This window comes from Ailuropoda melanoleuca, chromosome 5, assembly GCF_002007445.2.
Source record: "Ailuropoda melanoleuca isolate Jingjing chromosome 5, ASM200744v2, whole genome shotgun sequence".
Taxonomy (NCBI): Eukaryota; Metazoa; Chordata; class Mammalia; order Carnivora; family Ursidae; genus Ailuropoda; species Ailuropoda melanoleuca.
Window position 1 is genome coordinate 35,257,064 of NC_048222.1, and position 12,317 is coordinate 35,269,380.

Below are 12,317 nucleotides of genomic sequence, written 5' to 3' on the forward strand. Positions count from 1 at the left end.
GGTAGATACTTCTCTCTGAGTCTCCGTGTCATCATCTGCACAATACAGATGTTAGCAGCCACCTCAGTGCTGGTGGGAGGATTAAATGAAAAAATGCATGGAAAGTGCCTGATACACGTGAAATGTTTTGGAGTCTTTATGAATTCAGTCACCAAGGCGCCCCTGTAAAAAAAAAAGCCCAGGACATTAAGGAATCACTTGAGATGCTTCTGATCACTGGGCTTGGTGAGAATAGGGGCCCGGGAGCTGAAGATGCAGTGGGGAGCCTGTTGCCAATTTCCCCCGGCTGGAGCAGCAGAACAGGGCCGGCAGGCGTGCAAGGAGCTGTCCCTGGTGCTGAACCACCACCTCCCCTTTCTCTCTCCCTCGATCACTTGGCCCTGCCTTTGGAAATCTGTGCAACCCTCTTGCCGAGAGTAAGGAGGGGTTGTCTCCAAGGCCAAGGGCTGCTCCCAAATCCCGGCTCCTCCAGGAGCACTTTCTGGCCTCACCCTTCTGGGCCACTGGGAGCTCACCTTCTCAGATGCCTAGGCTGCTGTCTGGGATGGTTTCTTCCATCATTGCCCAGTTTGTCTTCTGTCTAAGCCTTGTCTTCTGACTAGACCATGAGCTTCCTGAGGTCAGGGCATCTCTGTCTGCCAAGGTTCTGTTGTCTGCCTGTTCACAGAATACTGTGGTCCTTGACTTCCACTACTGGACTCTCCCAGCTCCCTTCCACCCCTACCCCCAGTAGATGCTTTACTTTTACTCTTCCCTGGAAGATTTCATCTTCCTCCCTCACCTCTTTCCTGTGAATTTGTTGACTTGAATTCCTTATTGAATCATTTAGTAACACAGATAGGTATAGGTCAGAGCATTTTACAAATATCAATTCATGTCATTCTTATAACTCTAAGTTAGGTACCGTTATTATTCTCAGGGAGCAGACAAGGAAACTGAGGCATGGAGAGATTAAGTGACTTGGTAGTAAATGATGGAACCAGGAATTGAACCCAGGTTGGCTGGCTCTGAGAGCCTTTCTTCCCACCATATTATGCTGCCTTTTGGGTAGCTCTGTGGTGCTCCAGGATAGTTGTTCGTGGGGAGGAATGCTCCAGCATTCCGACCCCAGCCCAGATCAGGCACCAGAAATATCCCTAAGCATCTGGAAACTCACGATTGAAATAATTAGTCAGAATGCAAGGAAATGGTTGTTTTTGCCTCATGTAATTTGGTTTTATGAAGACCACTAAATGCAAACATTCTCCTGTTAATTACTGTCTCAAATTTGGTCTGTAATTGAGAGAACTAGAGCTGGGGAAAGTGTAGAAACCCGCTGGAGTGACAGGCCTGCCCGAGTCAGCATTCCCAGCCGCCTTGCTCCCGCTCTGTTAATTTTAGAAACTCCTCTAGCCTGTGTGTATTATTAGCTTTATGTACAGAGGGCCATGGGGCCCTCAGTAGCCTCTCGATGCCAGTTTTGTTTTGTTTTTCCCAAGAGATGAAATGAAAAGGAATGGTGGCCGTGTGTATAGAGGGGTGTTTGCACACTCTGTGTGTGAATGGGGATACCTGTTTGTGGCTTCTAATGAGTGTTTGCAGCTGTCTTTGAATGACATGCTTGAGGCTGTGTAGAGAGTGTACACAGCTCAGGAACATCCCGTAAAAGCTGAAACCATTCTCTGGGGCCCGCACATCATTAGCAGGATGTGCTGTCTTCTGTGTGGTGGGTGTGATGGCTGGGGTGGGTTCTTGGGTCTTAGGTTGGGTTCTCCCAGATAGCATAGGGGGCTTGGGGCTGCAGAAAGGGTAGTGGGTTATAGGGCAGGGAAGGAGCTGACGTTGACCTCTTACAATGAGCACCAGCCTTAGAATGAGAAGCTTTTAGCCTGAGAGGCTCTGACTTGAGGTCCCGTCTTGAGGCCCTGAATGGCTTGGCTTTCAAAGGAGTCCAAACCTGCCCTTTCAAAGCTGCCCTTCCCTGAGCGGTGTGGTGTGGGGCAGCAGTCTCGTCCACCTTCAGTGAGGCAGATCCTGCTTTCTCTGACCCATGGCACCATTTTGAATCTGGCAAAGAAAGCAATTTGCTATGAAGTAATATTTTTTTCAAACCTGGAACTCTTCTGGCAGGAACACTTTGGTTTCGGAGTGGGACCCTCTGAAGACTCAAGGGAAGCTTGTCTTTTTGTCTCCTCCTCCCTCCTGGCTTTCTTGCAGTCAAGAATTAAAGATGGCTGGAAGGTTACTTCTCTTGGGAGACGACATGCTTATTTCTGTGTGACTTAATACCTTTATCTGTCATTGTGTAACTGTCTAAGTTAATAGCACAGGGAAATAACTGTGCAGGGCAGGTTTTAGATCTTGGGACCAGCCCCGGGGTGGCTGGTACTTGGGCAGGGTCCCTGGGATTGATTGGTCATACCTTCTAGACATGGGGGGTCTGCGCCTGCCTGTGCTGTCTGGACGCTCCGGAGGGGCCCCTGCTAGGCCAGGTGGCTTCGCCCTGAGGGGCCCTTCCCACCTCCCTCAGGAAGCACTTGCAGGTGCTTTGACACCTTAGGAGAAATGATACTGTAAGCCCCTACTGATCTCACTCCATTGCATTGAGTGGCACCTTACAGGTGCCTGAAATCCCCTCATTAACACTTCCTGCCCTTGAAGATTTCACTGTCCTTCCCCAACCCGGTGTTAGAATGCAAACCTCTGGGGGAGATAGATGGTCAGGCATTTTGACTATAGGGAATAGACTAAAGGGGGACCCCAGAAACCCAGTGTGGGTGAGGGCCAGATCAGAATTATGGGATGGAGTGTTAGGCCCCACCCCTTACTGCACAGTGAGGAAACTGAGGCCCAGAGCAGGGAGGACACCTGATTGAAGTCACACAGCATATCAGTGGCAGAGCTGGGGCTGGATCCCAGACCTCCTGCCACCCGAGTACCTGCCGTGTGTCTGGACCTCCCCTGCTTTCTGGTCACGGTCTGTAGCACGTCTGCCTGCCAGCCTGTCTCAGACCCTAGCTGACCCTCAGGGAGGATGGAGCAGCTTGGCCTGAGCCTGGGGTGTTGTGGAGCGAACTACTCCCACTGCTAAAACAGCTTGGCACTTCTCTCTGGACATCATTGTTTGGTTTGCATTTCAGCCTGAGTCCCACTGGGGCATGGGGATGGGAGCGGGAGGCTTGTCACTGGGGAGCAGACAGAGGGACGGGCAGAGGGTATCCTCAGAGAAAAGAGAGCCTTTCTGTGCCAGTCTCCATATCTTGCCCATGGTACCCATGCGCCTGTCTCACACAGTGACTCAGAACCTCCCAAATCTTCCCTCTTCCACACGTGCTCTCCCTTGGAGTTTCTTCCCATAGTCTGTAAGTCATTCTCTCTGTCCTCCTGGCGACTGACCCCTGTGTCTCTGGGCAGATTTTACTGGGACCTGACCATGCTGCTGCTGATGGTCGGAAACCTAATCATCATTCCCGTGGGCATCACCTTCTTCAAGGATGAGAACACCACACCCTGGATCGTCTTCAATGTGGTGTCGGACACATTCTTCCTCATCGACTTGGTCCTCAACTTCCGCACAGGGATCGTGGTGGAGGACAACACCGAGATCATCCTGGACCCGCAGCGGATTAAGATGAAGTACCTCAAAAGCTGGTTTGTGGTGGATTTCATCTCGTCCATCCCCGTGGACTACATTTTCCTCATCGTGGAGACACGCATTGACTCCGAGGTCTATAAGACGGCCCGGGCCTTGCGCATCGTCCGCTTTACCAAGATCCTCAGCCTCCTGCGTCTCTTGCGTCTCTCCCGCCTCATTCGATACATTCACCAGTGGGAAGAGGTGAGTGGTCAGACCCAAGCCTCTTGGGGGAAGGGGCATGTTCCCACAGGGAACAGATAGTTGGATTTGGGCTGTCAGATGGTAGCAGCCGCATCTTCTCCAAGAGGACTCGTGTTAGTAACTTGTTGACTTCTTATCACGTGCTAGATACTATGAAAATCACTTTACAGGCAGTATCCCATGTAAGTCTCTAACGACAGTAGCGGTACTCACTTTTTACACGAGGAATCCAAGAGAAAGAAAGTTGAAGGGATTGATATGAAGTCACAGAATCAGTCATCGGTGAACCTGGACTTGAGAGCCTGTGCTATTAACCACTGGACTATATTGTAGGGAACACAAACTCATGAGCCTTGAGGGGCCAGGCAGGGAATGTGAATGGGTGAAAAGGGCCGGTGAGAGGCAGTAGGGAGTGTGGTGGACTGGGGAAAACTGAAGAATCCATCTTCTGTCTGCCTCTTCTCCACCGTAGCTACTTGTCGCCCAGTGAGAATAAGCCCAGGCTGGCAAGATATACACACTGATCACGAGGAGCAGAAATCTGGGTTTTTGTGCCAGTTTTGTTGGCAACTATCTTAGGTGTCCTGGGGGTTCTTCCAGAGCAGACCCTGAGGTGAGGATTTGCATGAAAGTGGCTTTTTTCCCCAGCGGGGCTGCAGAAGGGAGCGTTTCCAGGAATAATCTGGTAAGGGACTGGGGAAGAGGGACAGGGGATGGAAGGAAGGAAGCCAAATAAGGAGCCAAACCAAACAAAGTGCCGCGGGGAGCTCTGGGGACAGTGGACCTCACACCTCGGGCAAAGAGTTGGAATTTGGATATCCCCTCCCGCGTGTCAGTCCTTGGGTCAGGGCACTCCCCGCCCTCTGTGCTAGCAGGCAAAGCAGCTTCCAGCAGCCTGGGGCAGGCCTCTGACAAAGAGCCACAGGGGCTAGCCGTAGGGAGCGAAAAGCATCCGAGGAGCCTGGAGTTGTGTCTGCGCAAACTGTAAAGGGATCCTAGGGGCTGTGGGCAGGGCACTGGCTACAGAAACTAAATAAAAAATTGTAAAAGAACTGGGTGGGCCAACACCGTTCTGAACAAACCTAACCCAGCCACGGGCTGAATGCAGTCCTCTGTGGGAGGAAGAGAGGAGGACTGTGGACCGCGGCTCGGAAAAAGGCAGGTGACCGTGCGAGCGCTTCGGTCGTGTCTGCCACCATCCAACGTAGGACTTTCGGCCACGGTGGTAGTCAGGCTGGCCTGCAGGTGCCAGCACAGGGATAGGTGTGCTCTGTGAGGCCACCCACCTGAGGTCCAGAGCAGCCCGGAGCCCGGAGAAGCTTCCGCAGAGGTGCGTTCCTTGCCACGGCTCACTGCCGGGCTTCTGGTCCCCAGGACCCCCTTGCTTGGTTGGTTGGACAGAAGTGCCCATGCCCAGGACAGGAAGCCCCCACCCCATGCCAGCAGCAGCCTGGGCCGATGGTCCGGGTGCTGGCAGATTGAGGTCAGAGGTATCATGAACACCTGTGTGGCAGGTGTGCCTCCACCATCCCCGCAGCATCACTCCGTGGCGGAAATTCTCTTTGCCTAGGAGAATTTGCATTATTCCTGCTGACGGAAGAGGGGCCATGACTTGCCCAAGGTCACACGGGCGGCAAGCCTCTGGCGGAGCTGGAGCAGAGCCCAGTTAGCTCTCTGGACTCGCAGCAATGAGGAGTCAGTCCCTGCCTGGTGCAGTGCAAGGCCCGGGGGCTCGGAGCCCTAGAATTGCACCTGTGAGACCCGAATTAAAATCCTGGCTCTGTGACCTGGGTGCCACCTTGTCTCCCGAAGCCTCAGTCTCTTATCTGCAGAGTGGGTAACATCCTCACTGGATCCTTGTGAGGATGAAATGAGATGCTGTTTATAAGACACTCAGCAGGAAGCCCGGTGGATGGTTTGATAAATGCCCCTCCCCGGTCATTTGTCTGAGTGACCGTCTGTACCTCTGTGTGTTGGGGGGGGTTACTTTTCTCAAATACTTTTTTTTCTCTTTAAGATTTATTTATTTCTTTGAGAGAGAGAGAGCAGAGAGAGGACACAAACACAAGTGGGAGGGGCAGAGGGAGAGGGAGGGAGAATCTCAAGCAGACTCCACGTTGAGCACAGAGCCCAATGCGGGGCTCGATCTCACGACCCTGGATCACGACCTGAGCTGAACCCAAGAGTCAGATGCTGAACCAGCCGCGCCAGCCAGGAGCCTCTCAAATATTGTTTAGCCTTTATGTTACTGGCTTCTCCCACCTAGCCGGCAAGGGAAAACAAGCACGACTGATTGTTCCTGCTTGTCCGTGAAGAACAGGGTCGGAAGGTCCAGCTGGCCCAGGCGTAGGATTTTGGAACGGGGCCTCCTGACGCCGGGTTCCTGCATTCTTAGGTCGCCTGAAAGCAGGATGACTTTGATTCTGTTGTTTGTCCCTCTGTTGGGGACGCTCCCAGCTGAGACTGGGAAGGCAGGCAGCCGAGCAGGTGGAGGGGTGCAGAGAGGAGTTCTGTGTGACTGGTTGGGTTTGAGGTACCTATGGGACATCCAGGCACGGAGAGCTGTTGGCCTGGGGATCTGAGCTCAGACCTGAGAGGAGACAGTGTTGGCGTGGGGGTGGGGGGCTGGGGCCCCTCGGAGCAGATGCAGAGGAAGGACAGAGGCAGATGTCCTGGAACGCCCTCGCAGGCTTGTCTCTTGGTTTCTGTCCCAAGTAGAAATGCCATGGTTGGGGGGGTGGACCCTAGACACCCTCAGGTGGACCTCCCGACCATGTTGGCTCCCTCAGTCCCCAAGACCCGCCCCCCCAGCCTTCTGTTTTTCTTGAACTTGCAGTAAGACGATCATTAAAAGCAGCCAAGTAGCCCCTCTCTCCCTTCTCTGGCATTGGTTCAAGTCTCCAGGCCCCAGGCCCCAGCCCCCTGGGAACCACCCTTGCTCCCTCCTGATGCCTGGGCCCCGGCGGCCGTAATATTTATGGAGAGTTGGCAGAATCGCCAGTGGCTCGGCAGCGTGGGCCCTGGAATAGAAACTAAGTGCTTCTCTTACTGTCCCTGCACCACACATCCTGGGAGCTCGGTCCAGAGCTTCTGTCCACACTGCCTCTCTGGCCTGGCTACCCTCTGGGCTCTCCAGAACTGGTCAGGCAGGCTCTCGCCCTGGCCCTTCCCTGGGTAGACAGAGGACCCACAAGGCCTCAGGTCTGAACTGGACATTGGTATCTGGTCTCCTGGGCAGGGAACAAGATCCCAAGAGGCCAAATAGATGACTCCTCACCCCCTCCACACACACCCTTATCTGGCCTACTAGCTGGGGAGGAAATTGCTTTGAGCCTGCTTCTGCCGGCACACCGCCCAGCCAAGGGCTTCCACTGGCCCCCGGGGTGGGATTGGGCTTCCCCAGCTGGGCCCAGAAGCCCTGTCTCCACATCCTCAACAGCTGCCCTAGCCTGGGGCTTCTCGCCTCAGCTTGGCCTGCAGGCAACAGCAGGGAGACCCTAGAGGTCCCAGGTCTTCCTGAGACCCTGGAAAGGAGGTATTCAGTAGAGTAAACTGTGCTCTCTCCTCCTCTAACTCCATATGTGAATTTCTTTCCTTTTGGGGGCCTCAGTTTCCCAGACTGTCACGTGTGCCCTGCTGTCCTAGGGGGTTGGGGCTTGGTCCCCACTCCAGCCTCCCCTGGCAAGGATGATGTGAGCTGACCCTGAGGACATTTTTGTGGCCCTGGGTGGGGGCGAGAATGTCAGCCACCTGTGAGAGGAAACAGGTTGCCTGAGGCCGCTGGTGAAGCTGTGGCCATGCCAGACTGCGCACCCCCAGGCTTCAGCGGCCTCGCCCAGCCCAGCCCCCCCCCCCGCCCCGGTCAGAGAGTCCTCAAGTGTTATTAGCAGGTCTTGGGAGTCGGGGAGGTGGAAGGTCTCACCAGGTGTAAGCCACCCTCTCGGAGGACGCCAGCCTCTGCCTCCATCCCGAGCGATCTAGGTCAGCATCCTCCTCCCCAGCCTCTCCCAGCCAAGCCTCTTCCCTCCCTCTGAGGTGTGAGCTTGTTACAGGCACGGAGGCTATTGTTAGAAACCGTGGTCCATCCCCCCCACCCGCCGGATGTTCCCTGCAGGCCCAGCACCCCTGCGACCCATCCCAGAACCCTCTTCCCCTCAGCAGCCCGGAGCCGTGGGAGGAAGGCTGGAGGCAGGAGGCTGGGCCGCGGCCGAGCCTCCTGATGAGTGTCCTCCCCCACGGGCCTCAGTTTTTCTGTCCCAGAATCGAGGAGGGGTCCTAGGGGTAGGGGTCGGCGCTCTCTGTAGGCCTCAGGAAGGGACCCAGTGTGCCCCGCAGTGTGGCCACCTCCAGGCTGTCCCCAGGACACACATGCACCAGCCGTCCTCTCAGGCCTGGGATTGCTGACCCCAGTGTGATCACTGGTCCCTGAGACTCAGGGAGAAGTTGTTTTTTTTTCCCTGAGGAGAAAACAAATCTCGCTGGGAGGGAACTCAACCCGGCCCCAAGAACAGGCCTTGGCGGAAACTCCAGTTTCTGGTCTCTCCCCAGGACTGAGAAATCAACTCTTTGTTTGAAGGCTGGGGAAGAGAGGGGAGGAAAGGAACCAACATGAATTGAGTACTATTGTATACCATCATCTCTCCTGATCCCCAAGACAGCCCTGGGAGCTGACAGTTATTGACCCATTACACAGATGAGGAAACAGGCTCAGAGCAGAGAAGGCGCTTGGCCGAGGTGGAAGACGTGTCGCTCTGTCTCTGTGCTGTGGCGGGGAAGCTACGGAGCCTCCCCCCAGGGCCACGCAGGGCACAGAGAGCGAGCCGCCCAGGCTGCCGGCCCAGCGAGCCTTGCGGGGCCTGGAAATGAAGGTACTCAACCCCCACAGTCAGAACCAACATCATAAAAGGGGGTTTTAATGAGGAATAAAGAGCAAGATAAATATTTGTGCAGTGCAGCTGACTTGCGGGTGGCCTGCGGCCCCAGCCCACAGCGGGGACACATGAGTGTTTAGCCACCTCTCCCAGCAACGGCCAGCCTTACTCTCAGCAACCACACCTGGGTGCCGTAGTGCGGGGCCGGGGTGCATGTCCTCACCACCTGGGGTACCTCCTAGCCTGGATGGATGTGCCCCTCCTCCCCCACCAGCTCGGCAGCAAGGTCAGATTTTGCCGTCAGTGCCTTTGGCTTTGCACTGGCTGAGAGCCGTCCACAGTCCCCCTTCCCCCCACCCCTCCCCACCTCTCCGGGGCCCCCTTCCAGCAGCCGCCTGCTTCTTCAGCCCAGCACCGGGCACCACCACCACCATCACCGTGCTCCACAGGACGCGTGAGTCTGTGCCCACCTGCAGGAAAAGGCACCCCTCCCTCCCCGCGAAGGCGGAGGCAGAGTCCCGTCAGCTGTACCTGCCCAGAGCGAGGTCTTTTCCAAGTGCCGCCATATACACTCATGGTGGCCCTGCTCCCCATCATCCCTATCGCTGTCGTCATCACCTCCCCCTCTACCTCTGTCACGAAGCATTTCTCAGTTCCTGAGACCCTACCACGCGCTCTGCCCCATTCATTGCCGAGGTCATGATCGAGGCAAAACTAGACAAGGACCTGGTCCTGGAGGAAGATGAGCTATGAAGGAAAAAACAGGTGATACCGAAAGAAAAGCGGGTACTGCAGGAAAATATACCCACCCGGATACTTCTGTCTCTAAGGCCTGGAGTGATTCGCGCAGAGGGGCGGGCTCCGTGAGCTGTCCCAGCTGGGACGCTTTCTAAAAGGGGTCCGAGGCTTCCTGCAGCCCCAGTACCGTAGACACCCTAAGTACCGTCTACCATAGACACCCTAAGTACCGTCCAGCTTGGGCTGTTAGAATACTGCAGACCTGGGGGCTTAAATGACAAAGGTTTATTTCTCGCAGTTCTGGCGGCTGGAAGGACAAATCGGGGTGCCGGTGTGGTCGGCTTCTGCTTGAGGCCCTCATCCTCGTTTGTGGAGGCCACCTGCTTGCTGTGTCCTCACATGGCAGAGAGATCCTCCTTCTCGTGTCTCTTCTTCCAAGAGCACAGACCCCATTCATGGGGGCTCCAACCCTCACGACCTCATCACCTCCTGAAGACCCCAACTTCTAATGCCGTCACAGTGGGGGTTGGGGGCTCAACAAATGAATTTTGGAGGACACAAACATCCAGTCCACAGCAGCTGGGAAATGAAGGAGCTTTGTAAGAAGGACCCTACTCATGTTGTGCTCGTGGCCCAGAGGACTTTCGTAGCAAGTTTAATTTCTCCAGCAACCTCGAGAAATGGGGGGCGGATGTCTAGCTCGTCATAGCTGAGGGGAGGCTGAGATGTGGTGGGACGCGAGGGCAGGTGCTGGCCACTTCTGAGGCGGGATGTTCCCACGTCACTTGCCTTCCCCATCCTCTGAGTCTGGGGAGCTGGTGGCATCCTGGTCAACCGAGACTTTGAAAGATTAGTGACTTGCCCAAGGTCATAGAGCCATTGTGCTCACCTAAGCAGTGAAGAGCCAGAAGTGAGATCTCCCCTCAGAGCCGTGGCTGGGATGCCGGTACTCAGGAGCTGCTGGGGACGGTGGGGAGAGGCTGAGGAGCTTCCCAGGCTCCAGATCCAGGCCCCATGGCAAGGCCGGCAGTGGATGGATGGCCGGGGGCAATGCTGTCATGCTGGGGCATGCTGTGCCTTCTAGACGCAGGCCCCAGGCCCATACGGCCCCGCCCCGTCTCTCGTGCCCCCCACCCCTTACACTGACGCAGCAGTTCGCGTCAGGGAGCTGGCATGCTGACAGCACAGGGCTCACGGAGGCAAGAGGCGGGGGAGTTCCAGCTGGCCCTGGGTCCCCTTGCCGTGTGAATCCAGCTACATCACTCAGCTACTTTGGGTTTGAGTTGTTCCATCTGCAAAACAGAATTCCTGAAACCATCCTTCCCTCACTGGGCCAGTCTGATCATCTGCGAGCAGCCCTGGGCTCAGACGTGCCGTTCCCGCTGCCACCATGACGGTGGCTGGTGCCTTTCCTTCTCCGAGCCGTGATGTAAAATGGATTAATAATATTTTTAGCAAAGGGTTGTTGTGAATTTAAATGAGATGAAGGCTGTGGGCCCACATGCCCACACTCAGATGTGGTGTTATTGTCCCTTTGTCACGTGGGCCAGGGAGGTGATGGAGCACCATCCTCCATGAACCTTTCCAGGGTCCACTTTATCCTGGAAAGACTCCATTGCCTTTCGGCTGGAACATCCAGAGTCATGCTAGTAAGGGGGCCACAGGTGGGCGTGACCCTGGAGGTGATCGACGAGTGGTATTCATGTTTGGCTCTTCAGAACCTAGCCCCACACTAAGCCCACATTTCAGAAGGGGAAACTGAAGTCACTAGCATCAGAACATCCTGCCACCAGCCACCAAAGTCTACCCCAACCTGCCCCCAGAGTCTCCTAGGCCAGGGGGCAAGGCCAGAGCTTCCAGAGACCTCCCTCTAGACTTCCTTCCGGCTCTCTGGCCCCTTAATGCCCCGTCAGCCTGGGGATCCCTGTTGATACCAGACCAAGCAGCAGCAGCTCTGGGAGGAGGGCGGTGGGGCAGGGGTGCGGGGACGTGCCCACCCTGGCTGTGCCCTGCCAGGCTTCAGCCTCTCACTAGGAGCCACAGGAGTGGGGGTGCACGGGTGGCGCTGGGTTGGGGTTGCAGGGACTGTACTTTATTACACGATACGGGAGAGCACGACTGCTACTACATATTAACTAATCATAAAGATTAATTATTAACAACAACCCATCAATTAATAATGGTTTGCAATTTATGGAACGCTTCTATAGTACCGGGCACTTTATATGCATAATTTAATCCCTCTGACAGTCCACTCAGGTAAGAATTTTTATTGCCATTTTCCAGATGAAGAAACATAATCAGAGAGGTTCAGGGACTTGGTCAAGGTCGCACAGTCGGGAATTGGGTGGAAGTGGGCCTGGGATCAAGGTCTGTGGGAGCTGGGAGCCCGCCCGTGTGTCCGTGCTGCTCCCCTTCAGCTCCGTGGCAGCCTTAAGCGGAGCCCCCTGCCGCTCGTAGGTCCCCGGTGTCTAGCGGCGGATCTGGGGAAACAACCCCCCCCCCCGCCCCGTGATGGCAGACCTGGCTCCCTGCGGAGCCTCATGCTGGCTGGCCCCTCTCTCCCTGTCGTCATCACGTCCGCGGCCAGCCGGGGAGGCAGCTTCTGTGCCCACGCCGGCGCGGCCGGGGGCTCCCGGTGCCCTCCCTTCGGGTGTCCGGCCTGGAGGGCTCGACTTGCCGGGGGAGGCCTCCCCCATCTGCACGCATCCCAGGAGGCGTCCCTCTCCGGCCCTCCAGCCCGCCGTGAGCTTCTCCCGGGCCGCCTTCCTGCCCCCGCCCGCACCCCTACCCGGCCGGCTGCTCAGCCAAGGGCGCGTGGGGAGGGGTGGGAGGAGGGGTGCGAGGGGTCCCCCCGAAGGGGCCGCCGCCCCCGCCCCCCCCCCCCCCCC

General features: G+C 56.2%; 1 protein-coding gene across 1 annotated transcript in view; it reads left to right on the forward strand.

Annotated features, from left to right (window-relative positions):
• Window positions 1-12,317, forward strand: part of HCN4 (hyperpolarization activated cyclic nucleotide gated potassium channel 4) — a 47,814-nt gene that overhangs the window by 24,256 nt on the left and 11,241 nt on the right. Inside the window, exon 3 of the mRNA XM_034661692.1 lies at window positions 3,394-3,817. Within this exon, the coding sequence (XP_034517583.1) occupies window positions 3,394-3,817 (424 nt within the window). The remainder of the gene's footprint in view (window positions 1-3,393; window positions 3,818-12,317) is intronic.